This window comes from Stenella coeruleoalba (genome assembly GCF_951394435.1).
Source record: "Stenella coeruleoalba genome assembly, chromosome: 8".
NCBI lineage: Eukaryota > Metazoa > Chordata > Mammalia > Artiodactyla > Delphinidae > Stenella > Stenella coeruleoalba.
In genome coordinates this window covers 89,964,380-89,977,111 of record NC_137154.1, presented here as the reverse complement: position 1 = coordinate 89,977,111, position 12,732 = coordinate 89,964,380, and the positions used below count along the sequence as shown (strand labels likewise).

Here is a 12,732-nt window from a genome sequence, read left to right as displayed (position 1 = left end):
CCCGAGACTGAAAATGAACCCAAGGAGGGTCCCTGTCCTGAGGTGATATAATATCACCAATAATTCATTTTCATTTGCAAAGGCATATCTTTAGCTTTTCTGTCTTCATATCCAGTAGACTAGGTTTTCTAGGTTGAACGCTATTTTGTAATATGTTTTCCCTAGTAATAAAAGAATCAAGTATATAATTAATGTTATGAGTTTAAAAGTATTTTATGTAAATAAAATCTAAATCAGATAAACATGTCTTTAGAAACTGTGCCTTGATTTTTCATTCTGAAATTAGGATCACCGTATCACCAAGACAGTCAAATTCTTGAACAAATGAGACAGTGACTACCACCTCTAAAATGAGGCAAGCAAATATAGAGTGATGGAGGATAAGGAAGAGAGAGGATTCTCCTGACATTCCTCTGTTCCATAGATTTCTTGGCAAAGCTTGTCCTAGATGAACAGGATCCTAGGTCTTGGCATTAGGTGGAACGAGCGATCGAACTTCTCCGCTGGAGCACAGGATGGTGGGGCTGCTGTAGGGACAGCCATCTGGACAGAGGGCACATCTTCTTTTCCCAGGCAGGCCGAGGAGATAAGGAGTAACCCACCAAGGGCCAGGAAAACACCAGCAGCCCAGCCCAGCTAGAGGGCATCTCCAAACTCCCACCAAGGCACAATCTCAGGGACGCTGTCATCCCAGAAGTCTTGGATTGTGGCGCAGGCCACCCAGGAGACTGGAAAGAGGGGAGTGGCCAAAGCTGATGCCTCCAAAGTCCCTCCCAGGAGGCAAAGCCACCTCTGGAATACCCATCTGATGCTTGAAACCGGAAGCATTGGGCCCCAAAACCAGAGAGCAGAAGCCCCAGTAGTCCCAGCCCATGGGAGGCTACCATGAGGATGCGGGATGCCTGGAGCTCCAGGGGCAGAGACGAGAAGGACTCAAAGGCCTTACACACAGTGGTAACTTCCTCTTGATCTACGCAGACCTCCCAAAGTCCTATGATCCAGGTCTCCATTTCGTTCAGCTCCAGACTGAGAGTTTTCCATTGGGGCAGGACGGTGGTGACACATGAACAGACCCAGCCAAGCAGAGAGAGGAGCAGTCCCCCAAGCTGGGCTTTCCCACGGAAACTCCAGGCCATGGTTGCTCCCACCACAAAGGAAAGGCAGAAAGGAAAGGAGGACAGGCGGCTTGGTGACTGGTCAGCAGGCAGGACTTCTGGGGAGCTGAGTGGAGTCCACTCAGCAACTGAGGCAGGTGCCAGGAACTTGGCAAACTTTGGGTTTAGAGGGTGTGCCCAAGATTGGATGTGGGTGTGGATTCTGGGGGAGGGTCCCATGAGAGGCAAAAAAGCCAGACAGTAAGCCATCAATACATATTTGATGAGTGAATTCATACGCTTAAATCACTCCCCAGTTCCGAGAAGACAAGAATGATGTTCTGGGAATATACATTGATGTAATCTTTCTGGAGGGTAACATGGCTTCATGTTTTACACTTTTAAATATCTGCATACTTTGACCCAGCACCCTACGTCCAAGAACTTACCTTAATTTACTGTGAATATATACCAATATTTATGAAAATATCCACTGAACTAGTGTTAATAATTATATATTATTATGTACAATATAGGCAGCTGTTTTAAATTGATGTAGAAGAAATTTTAATGACATGAAAAATGCTTTTGAGGCTTCCCTGGTGGCGCAGTGGTTGAGAGTCCGCCTGCCGATGCAGGGGACACGGGTTCGTGCCCCGGTCCGGGAAGATCCCACATGCCGCGGAGCGGCTGGGCCCGTGAGCCATGGCCGCTGAGCCTGCGCGTCCAGAGCCTGTGCTCTGCAACGGGAGAGGCCACGGCAGTGAGAGGCCCACGTATGGCAGAAAAAAAAAAAAAAAAAAAATGCTTTTGATACGTTGTTAAGTGAGAAAAGCAGTGACCAAACAGTATATAGAGTATATAGAATGCAGTTTCACTTTCACAAAAAAGCGCATATATCTGTATCTATGTGTGTGTATCTACCACAACATGTTAACCATGGTTATTTTACTGGAAGGATTATGGATAGTTCTTATTTTCTTTTGTTTTTGTCTTGTGCTTGTCTATGTATTTTATACATTTTTACAAATTTATCATTTAGTATTTTTGTAAACAGAAGAAAAAAATTCCCAAATCCAAGGAACCTATCCAGACCCAGAATATACCAGGAGGAAAAGCCCTTCCTCCCCAGTCCCCTGCTGCTGCTGGGACAACAGCTATAAATAGATGGTAGTCACACCAGCTTCCATTCCTATTTGTTGCTGCTGCCAAGAGGCAGGTTCCGACAGGAAAGGCAATAATTTGCATTTACTGAGTGAGGCTAAATACCAGACTTTTGGCCAGATTCTTTTTTTTTTTTTAACATCTTTATTGGAGTATAATTGCTTTACAATGGTGTGTTAGTTTCTGCTTTATAACAAAGTGAATCAGTTATACATATACATGTGTTCCCATATCTCTTCCCTCTTGCGTCTCTCTCCCTCCCACCCTCCCTATCCCACCCCTCTAGGTGGTCACAAAGCACTGAGCTGATCTCCCTGTGCTATGCGGCTGCTTCCCACTAGCTATCTATTTTACGTTTGGTAGTGTACATATGTCCATGCCACTCTCTCACTTTGTCACAGCTTATCCTTCCCCCTCCCCATATCCTCAAGTCCATTCTCTAGTAGGTCTATGTCTTTATTTCCATCTTACCCCTAGGTTCTTCATGACCTTTTTTTTTTTCTTAGATTCCATATATATGTGTTAGCATACTGTATTTGTTTTTCTCTTTCTGACTTACTTCACTCTGTATGACAGACTCTAGGTCCGTCCACCTCACTACAAATATCTCAATTTCGTTTCTTTTTATGGCTGAGTAATATTCCATTGTATATACATGCCACATCTTCTTTATCCATTCACCTGTTGATGGACACTTAGGTTGCTTCCATGTCCTGGCTATTGTAAATAGAGCTGCAGTGAACATTGTTGTAATGACTCTTTTTGAATTATGGTTTTCTCAGGGTATATGCCCAGTAGTGGGATTGCTGGGTTGTATGGTAATTCTATTTTCAGTTTTTTAAGGAACCTCCATACTGTTCTCCATTTATAAGCAGCTCATGCAGCTCAATAGCAAAAAAACAAACAACCCAATCCAAAAATGGGCAGAAGACCTAAACAGACATTTCTCCAAAGAAGATATACAGACTTCCAACAAACACATGAAAGAATGCTCAACATCATTAATCATTAGAGAAATGCAAATCAAAACTACAATGAGATATCATCTCACACCGGTCAGAATGGCCATCATCAAAAAATATAGAAACAATAAATGCTGGAGAGGGTGTGGAGAAAAGGGAACACTCTTGCACTGTTGGTGGGAATGTAAATTGGCTAGATTCTTTATCCTTATTTAATTTTCACACCACCGCTGTGAGATACATGTCAGGTAACTTGCCAAGGTGCACCAGCTGGCAAGCAACAGATCCAACTCCTGAGCCAGGAGGCTCGGACTGTGACGTTTCCTATTCTTGTCTCCAGCACCAGAACAGAGATGCCTCCTGCGCTGCGCCTGCCCACTGGTGACATAGCATGCAGGCATGGGCTCCTCTTTATGGCAAAATATGGAAGAAAATTGGGATTTATTATATTGAAGACATAGATGTTGACTGATGTATTCTCCTGTACATATTTTAACCTACTGATTGCCCTGTGGTACACTACGATGTGAAAAAGGGACATGGGATAGTCAGCAAGGAGGAAGCGTCTGAAAAAGCAGTATCTTGACTTTACCCAAATGACGTCTCAACAACTAAGCGGCCTGATTAGCTTATCAGTCTTGTAGGGGTGGAAGGAGGTGAGCAGAAACTTCTGGAATGCCTTTTTTCTTTCATGTTTTATTATAGAAAATTTCAAACACATACGAAAGGAGAGCAAATGGTATAAAGAAATCTGATGTACTATCACCCAGCTTCAGAAATTATCCACTCATACCAATCTGTTTTCACCCATACCTGCATCCACCACTCCCCCTCCCTCCCTTAATCCTATCTTGAAGCAAATGGGATGCTCTTTTAAATTGTAGGCTCCTTCTGCTGCTTTTATAACAAGCGCATGTTCTAATCAAAACGATGGCAAAATATTATGCATCTCTGGAAAGTGTCTGCTTGTACTATATCCATCCAGATTTGTGTCTGTTACTTAGCTTCCTGAATCCAGGCATGCCACATGTGTGTGAGACATGATTGGTCAGGAGGAATCCTTTCAGACATTGTTCCTTATTTCTTCGGCTTTTCTTCAGAGCCCTTTCTTGGTAATTTATGAAAATCTGTGAGTCAGGAGAGATACAAACCACAATAAGCGTGGAATATGAAGGAGGTCAGATTAGTGAGGGAAAACAGAACCCATTCATTTGTTAATTTCTTTTTTAAATTTTAATTTATTTTTTATTGAAGTATACTTGATTTACAATGTTGTGTTAGTTTCTGGTGTACAGCAAAGTGATTCAGGTTTATATCTACCTATATATATATATATATAAATATATATATATATAAATTCTTTTCCATTATAGTTTATTACAAGATATTGAATATAGTTCCCTGTGCTATACAGTAGGTGCTTGTTGTTTATCTGTTTTATACACAGTTTGTATCTGCTAAACCCAAACTCCTAATTTTTCCCTCCATAGCTTTCCCCTTTGGTAACCATAAGTTTGTTTTCTATCTCTGTGAGTTTGTTTCTCTCTTGTAAATAAGTTCATTTGTAACATTTTTTTAGATTCCACATATAATTGATATCATATGATATTTGTCTTTGTCTGACTTACTTCACTCAGTATGATAATCTCTAGGTCCATCCATGTTGCTGCAAAAGGCATTATTTCATTCCTTTTTATGGCTTTTTATCCCACTGTGTGTGTGTGTGTGTATATATATATATATATATCTCTCTCACATCTTCTTTATCCGTTCATCTGTCAGTGGGCATTTAGGTTGCTTCTATGTCTTGACTATTGTAAATAGTGCTGCTGCGAACATTGGAGTGCATATATCTTTTCGTATATTAGTGTTTTCTCCAGATATATGCCTAGGAGTGGGATTGCTGGATCATATGGTAACTCTAGTTTTAGTTTTTTAAGGAACCTCCATACTGTTCTCCATAGTGGCTGCACCAATTTACATTCCCACCAATGTAAAGGAGGGTTCCCTTTTCTCCACATCCTCTCCAACATTTGTTATTTGTAGACTTTTTGTTGATGGTCATTCTGACCAGTGTGAGGTGACACCTCATTGTAGTTTTGATTTGCATTTCTCTAATAATTAGCGTTGCTGAACATCTTTTGATGTGCTTTTTGGCCATCTGTATGTCTTCTTTGGAGAAATGTCTATTTAGGTCTTCTGCCCATTTTTTGATTCGGTTTTTTTGTTTTTGTTGTTGAGTTGTATGAGCTCTTTGTGTACTTTGGAAATTAAGCCCTTGTTGGTTGCATTGTTTGCAAATACTTTCTCTGAGTCTGTAGGTTGTCTTTTCATTTTGTTTACGGTTTACTTTGCTGTGCAAAAACTTGTAAGTTTGATTAGGTCCCATTTGTTTCTTTTTGCTTTTATTTCTGCTGCCTTGGGAGACTGACCTAAGAAAATATTGCTATGATTTATGTCAGAGAATGTTTCGCCTATGTTCCCTTCTGTGAGTTTTATAGCATCATGTCTCATATTTAAGTCTTTAAGCCATTTTGAGTTTATTTTTTGTATGGTATGAGGGAGTGTTCTCACTGCATTGATTTACATGTGGCTGTCCAGCTTTCCCAATACCACTTGCTGAAGAGACTTTTTTTCTCCATTGTATATTCCTGCCTTCTTTGTAAAAGATTAGTTGACCGTATAGGTGAGTGGGTTTATTTCTAGGCTCTCTATTCTGTTCCATTGATCCATATGTCTCTTTCTGTGCCAGTACCATGCTGTTTTGATTACTGTAGCTTTGTAGTATTGTCTGAAGTCTGGGAGGGTTGGGCCTCCAGCTTTGTTCTTTTTCCTCAGGATTGCTTTGGCAATTCTGGGCCTTTTGTGGTTCCATATAAACTTTAGCATTATTTGTTCTAGTTCTGTGAAAAATTTTGTGGGTAATTGGATAGTGATCTCATTAAATCTGTAGATTGCTTTGGATAGTATGGCCATTTTAACAATATTAATTCTTCTAATCCAAGAGCTTTTAATTTCTTTTTATTTACTCAAGTGTTCATTCATGCCTGCATGCATTGTCTGTCTGTGTGTAGCAATCCTACTCCATTCCCTATGCTCTTTTTTCTCCTTCCTAAGTCTGGCTCTCCCCTGTCTCTTCCTGGAAACTTGAGGGATAGTCCTTAGCTTATCCAGTGCTCAGGGAGAGGTGGAGCTTCTGCAGTTGTGTTTGTGGGTATTCATGGCTTAATTTCCTGGAGGAAGATTCCAGAACCTCAACCTGACACCTCCTTCCATTCTTAGTTCAGATTACTTATTACTGTGGAACCTCCCTGATTCAATCAGTGACTGGGTGCTCCTCCCCCAATATTTCCTCTGCCCTTTGTACCTCCTTAGAGGTGGATTAAGCTTCCAGGCCTGTTACTTGCACAGACTCCTTCCAAGGCCTGCACTTAATTTTGTATTTGTTATTTTATATTCTTTTCCTTAAAGAGTCCTCCGCCTCCTGGCAAGTGTATAAAATTTAGGCCCTACCACATCTGGATCAATCCCTCATCTACCTCAAAGATAGTAATGATCATATTTTCCTGAGATTATTTATTCACATATTTTGGATTCCCAGCCTAGCACAGTGTCCATCATATAATAGTTGCTCAATAAATATGTGATACAAATTTTCAGGAATTTCATTTGCATGTCCTTCTTTCTCACTGGGCATTTATTATTAGTAGCATTTAGAATTCAAAGAGAGGCTGACAGGTCTACCAAACAGAAGTTTGGTTGGTTTTCTAGGGAGAGGCGATTCCCAAGATGTTATGGCTTCCCGTCTCAACCCCCTTTGCTCATGTCACAGGAAGCTGCCCCTGCGTCACTAGGATAAGCAGATTGTTCCACAGGCACTTAAAATTGACAGGAACCTTAGTGTCAGCATCTACTTGGGGGTCCACCGTCACAAGGTACCTTTAAAAAAATTTTAAAAAGCATTTTAATCAAGGCAGTACATGTTTATTGTAGAAAAATAGAAAAAAACAGGGAAAAGAAGAGAATAAATACCATAAATTCACCACTAAGAGAGTTAAATTGGTGTACTTCCTTTACCTTTACCTCTATATATGTATCTATATCTATCTATTTTTTAATACTGTACATAGTATATTGTGAAAATCTTTTAGTATGTAACGCATTTATATGCATATATGTATACATACATACATATATCTTATAGTATGTATGTAACACATTTAAATAATGAAACAATTTTTTTAAAGTTTTGATAAAATTGATTTGTAATCGCTGATAGAAAGTGCTAAGTATCATGTTCCAGTCCATACAGTACTAATGTTATTTATACCTAGGTAATATAAATAATATAAACTTATAATATATTTAATAGATGTTATATATGTATATATATATACTATATATAAAAGGAGTGCAATTATGAGCATACTTTTGTTTATAATGAGGTGATTCCACTTCCTTGCACAACTGCAGAGGGCACCATTCACATAAACTCTGACGGCCACTGAGGCCCATGAGAATGAATATTTAACGAAAAAAGATCAAGATGGGCTCGTTAGGTCTTCAGGGTAGATAAATTTCACAGGTAAACGTTTTGAAGCTGAGAAAAATTCAGTTGTGACTGGTTATTAAATAAAAACATTTTTCTTCTAGTGAAAACCCGGCGGGGAAAGGCAAGCTATTTGAAAATGAGCAAGGAGAAAACGCGTCTCCGCACAGTTTGCCAACTACGGGACACCGTGAAAAGTCCACGCTAGGATAGCCGCGGTGCCTACTGGGAGTTGTAGTACGGGCCTCGCTTTTCGTGCGGAGGTCTGGGCCCCGCGAGACTCCGTTTCCCGGCAGGCCGCGCGCCAAGGCCTCCGGCGGGACTGGAGCTGCCGCGCTGGCTACAAGAGAGTGACTCTGCCCGGGTTGCTTCTTGTGGTAGCGATGGCCTCGTTCGTGACGGAAGTCCTGGCACACTCGGGGAGGCTGGAAAAGGAGGATCTGTGCACTCGGATCAGCCGCCTGACCCAGCGGGTGGAGGAGATTAAGGTGAAGCCGGGGCAGCTGGCGGCTGGCTATAAAGGGACGGAGGGAGGAGTAGAGCCATGGCAGCCAGAGTGGATGCCAGTGGTCAGGCGTGGAAGCCGAGTGGGAGGAATGAGGAGTGGGAGGGCTGGGAGGTGTGTGGGCCGAGGAGGGGGCTTAGAGGGAAGCCCAGACCGGGGTTGGGGACTGCGGAGGAAAGGAGGCGGGACAGTGGAGAGGAAGAGGCGGTGACTGGGGCAGCGTTGGGAGTGGGGTTAGGCTGGGGAGGGATTGGGGGGTCGAGGGCGAAGGCCGAGGAGACAAGCAGAGCAGGGGAAGTGGGACTGGAAGCACGAGGTTTCTAGGGAGGGAGAATAGGAGCGGGATAAAAATGAGGGCAGTCCCGCCCACCCCTCATCGGTGTGTGATTTCCTCCTCTGTCCGATTTGTGGATGAGTATAATGGCTTTGGGAGGATTGTGCCGTTCTCCTCCATCCCTGAAATTTTTGTTATTAAAACCTATCGATATTTTATTAAACTCTCTTCTCCACCTCCAGGCCCTTGAGACTACGATGTTATAAAACACGTGAATAGCACTTCTTTGGACCCTGCTGTCTTGAGATTGATACAAAAACAAAAGGCACAAACCACACGCAGTTCCACTTTGTACTGCTATCTTTACCCTACATTTGTATTTGCCCACATCTTTGTTACTTTCATTTAAAAAGATGTGCACATATATATGGAGTCTAAAAAAAAAAATGGGTCTCACAAACTTAGGGGCAGGACAGGAATAGACACAGATGTAGAGAATGGACTTGAGGACGCGGGGAGGGGGAAGGGTTAGCTGGGACAAAGTGAGAGTGGCATGGACATATATACACTACCAAACGTAAAATCGATAGCTAGTGGGAAGCAGCCGAATAGCACAGGGAGATCAGCTCAGTGCTTTGTGACCACCTAGAGGGGTGGGATAGGGAGGGTGGGAGGGAGGGAGATGCAAGAGGGAAGAGATATGGGGACATATGTATATATATAACTGAGTCACTTTGTTATTGTAAAGCAATTATACTACAATAAAGATGTTAAAAAAATAAAATAAAAATAAAAAGATATGTACCGTGTAGGTCTGGATTTAAGGAAGCCATTTTGGCACTGTACCATACAGGCACAAAAATATTTTCATTTTACCAAAATGATTTACTAAATGTTAAGTATTCATGTCACTGGCATCTCTTCTGTAATATGGCTTCAGAATTTTTCATCACTTTTTTATTTTTATTTTTTCGATACGCGGGCCTCTCACTGTTGTGGCCTCTCCCGTTGCGGAGCACAGGCTCGGAACGCGCAGGCCCAGCGGCCATGGCTCACGGGCCCAGCCACTCCGCGGCATGTGGGATCTTCCCGGACCGGGACACGAACCCGTGTCCCCTGCATCGGCAGGCGGACTCTCAACCACTGCGCCACCAGGGAAGCCCCATCACTTTTTATATGATGGAAAGAGGGCAGGCTATTAAGCTACTTTAACATGGCACTCAAGGCTCCTCCCTGTTCTGGACCTAACTTTCCTTTCACTAGTTTATTTTCCCTGACTTGAATCTTCAGACAGTTGAGAATTACTTTTTATACTCCAAACAGGCCCACTTTTTTCCTAGTTCCCAGATTTTACTTATGTTGCCGTTTCTCCATCTTTAACCTATTAGTATTTCTACTCATTTTTCAAGTTCCATCTCAAATATAGTTCTCTGCATGAAAAATATCCCCATTTTCCCTCAGGCAGAGGTGCTCTGTTTCCCAGTTGTGCTCCTGGAGGACATTAACTCTGTTGCTATATTACATTTCTCTATTCTGTATTCTGAATACTTAAGTGCATACTGTCTTTCCTACCTGAAAGGAATTTATTTGTGTGCAAGCATAATTTATTCCTGTGTCTTTCAAAGCATTGACTAATTCAGTGCAAAGTATTCAATAATTTGTTTGCATTAAAGGAGATAATGGAACTCAAATCAGTTTAGGGTTTTAAGGGACTTCCCTGGCGGTCCAGTGGTTGAGACTTCGCCTTCCAATGCAGAGGGTGCAGGTTCAATCCCTGGTTGGGGAGCCAAGATCCCACATGCCTCGCAGCCAAAAAACCAAAATATAAAACAGAAGGAGTATTGTAACAAATTCAATAAAGACTTTAAAATGGTCCATATCAAAAAAAAATCTTAAAAGAAAATTTAGGGTTTTAAGATTAGGCCTTACAATTTTATAAGCAAGAGAATAGAAATTCATAAATCCCTTGAGGTATACAGATTATGGGTTTAATTTATCCATTTACTTTTTTTTCTATTAGGTGTGATTAAAATTAGTGGCTATAGTCTGAGCTGATAATAGTTCAAAATGAGAATTTTTGTCTCTTCGTTTCTCTTTTTCAGTGTTTGTACAACTCTTGGGCACTGTTGGCATTTGGTGATCATTGCCTTCTTGCACCCTAGTCGTGTTATGGGACTCTTAATGGTGGGAGAAATGTGTTTTTTGAGGAAACCCGTTGGCTTGGAGGGAAAGTGAATGGGTGTGGGTAACTGGCAAGAAGGCCCTAACTTGGAAGATACCTAATAGAAGATGAGCTATGTATTTTAACAGAGTTCCCTACTCATCTCATTGTAATTTTTCCATCCTATATAATAGGGCGAGGTATGCAGTATGATCAGCAAGAAGTACAGTGAATTCCTGCCTAGCATGCAAAGTGCACAGGACCTGGTTACCCAAGTGGATAAGCTATCTGATGACATTGACCTGCTGAAATCCAGGATAGAGAGTGAGGTAAGAATAGTTTGTTATATAGGGTAGGTTTGTAGGGAGGCAGTTCAACTTCCTGATTTCTAAGACAATTCAGTTTTATACAACTTTTAAAGACCTCGCTTTCCTTATTGGTAAATGGAAGTTGAATTAGATGATTTTAGGGTAACGTCCGGTTTTAAAATACAAATATTTTCCAAAACTATACTTTAAACAATTTCTTTTTTATGGTAAAAAAACATTTTAAGCTATAATAATAATGTCTTGCATTTTAATAGCACTTTATAAATTAAAAAATAATCTCAGGATTTTATTGTCTTCATAATAAAACAAAAACAGATGAAGCATAGAAGTGTATAATTTGGCCTTTTCCCTTATCTCCTACTTTAAAATGCTTATCTCTCTTAATGGCCAGCATTCTCTTATATCTGCAGCTGGCCTCAGCATATTAAAGCTTCAGCACAATCTTTTCTTCCGGCCTTCTTCTGGAAAATTGGCTCAGATCGCCAATCAAAACCACTCTACTTCCTGTCAAAAAGCCACTTTCCCTGGACATGCAGAAAATCCCTGCCCGTCTTGTACTGTGTCACTTTGTGGGGCTAGTGCTTGCTATACTTCTTATGGAAAGTCTGGCAGGTTTTAAGAATGTTCATCACGTTTGCCAGAGCGCTGTCATCGCAAAGAAGTAAGCCTGTCTGGAAACAGGAATATCCATTTTATAATTTAAAAAGTATTTTTCACATATATTATCTCACCAGGATTTTTCCCTTGCTGTTTCCTTTTAGGAAAAAAAAAGCAGTTGAAAAAAATCAAGCTGATATTAGAGATTTAAATAAAGTAGGTGTCTTGTACTTCAATTTCTAAATTATCAGTCAGGGTGCATTGATATCCAAAATCAGGATGTTGAGGTATTCTCAAGGTCCTAAAGGAAAGACACCAAGTCTCTTCTCTATGTGATAGTTACCAAAGAAGGAAAGAGAACAGATGTATTTTTAAAAATTCTCTATAAAAACTTATCACAAGTGGGGAAACCACTAGCTACCTAGAAAATCTATTTAACAGTGAGTTTACCAGTCATTCTGGTTAGAGGTTTGAATAAAAATAATTCCATTACTCTACAACTCTGGCGCAGTTCAAATAGTAGTTTCGAAGTGTATTGTCAGACAAATGAGTCAACAGTGCAATCTTAGACTGTGCTGTTAGAAATGAAGTGTCTGGAACCAGAGAGTAATGGGCTCTTTGTACGTTTTGCTGGCCAGATTATGGCTGGTGAAATTTATTCAGTTCTGGTTGTTACGTTTTGAAAGTGACTGGTCTCGATGAGAGGGTCCAGGCCTGAACACTGTACCATCTGAAGAACAATGACGAAACTCAGGGTGTTTAGCTTCAATGAAAAACACTTCCAATATTTGCAGCCCAGTATTTTCATATGGGAGAAAGATTCAAATTTATGGCTAGAGAAGGGGAATTAGATTCAATAGGTGGACATTATAAAGGTGTTTATTGAGTTTATATATATATTTGATATATTTATTGAGCATCTGCAAGGTGCCAGATACTGTGGTAGTTGGTGAACTAGACAGTGTTTTATTTCAAAATGTGAATCTTATGCCTGTTATAGATGAATAAAATAGTGTGATATACACTAAAATTGGAATAATCCAGTTAAAGAGAGCAGATATAGCTAAGGATGGCTTTCTGTAGGAAGTAGTGTCCAA

At 40.8% G+C, this 12,732-nt stretch overlaps 2 protein-coding genes across 2 annotated transcripts in view; one reads left to right on the top strand and one right to left on the bottom strand.

Annotated features, from left to right (window-relative positions):
- Nucleotides 1-444: 444 nt before the first annotated feature.
- Nucleotides 445-1,136, bottom strand: CLDN25 (claudin 25; the record flags this gene model as incomplete). The annotated part of the gene is given in 3 exon segments (XM_079930447.1): nt 445-636; nt 640-809; nt 812-1,136. Coding segments are annotated over 3 exon segments (687 nt in total).
- A 6,837-nt stretch (nt 1,137-7,973) lies between these two features.
- Nucleotides 7,974-12,732, top strand: part of ZW10 (zw10 kinetochore protein) — a 33,019-nt gene continuing 28,260 nt past the window's right edge. Inside the window, exons 1-2 of the mRNA XM_079928447.1 lie at nt 7,974-8,257; nt 10,904-11,038. Coding sequence (XP_079784573.1) covers nt 8,153-8,257; nt 10,904-11,038 — 240 coding nt within the window. The 5' untranslated portion in view covers nt 7,974-8,152. The remainder of the gene's footprint in view (nt 8,258-10,903; nt 11,039-12,732) is intronic.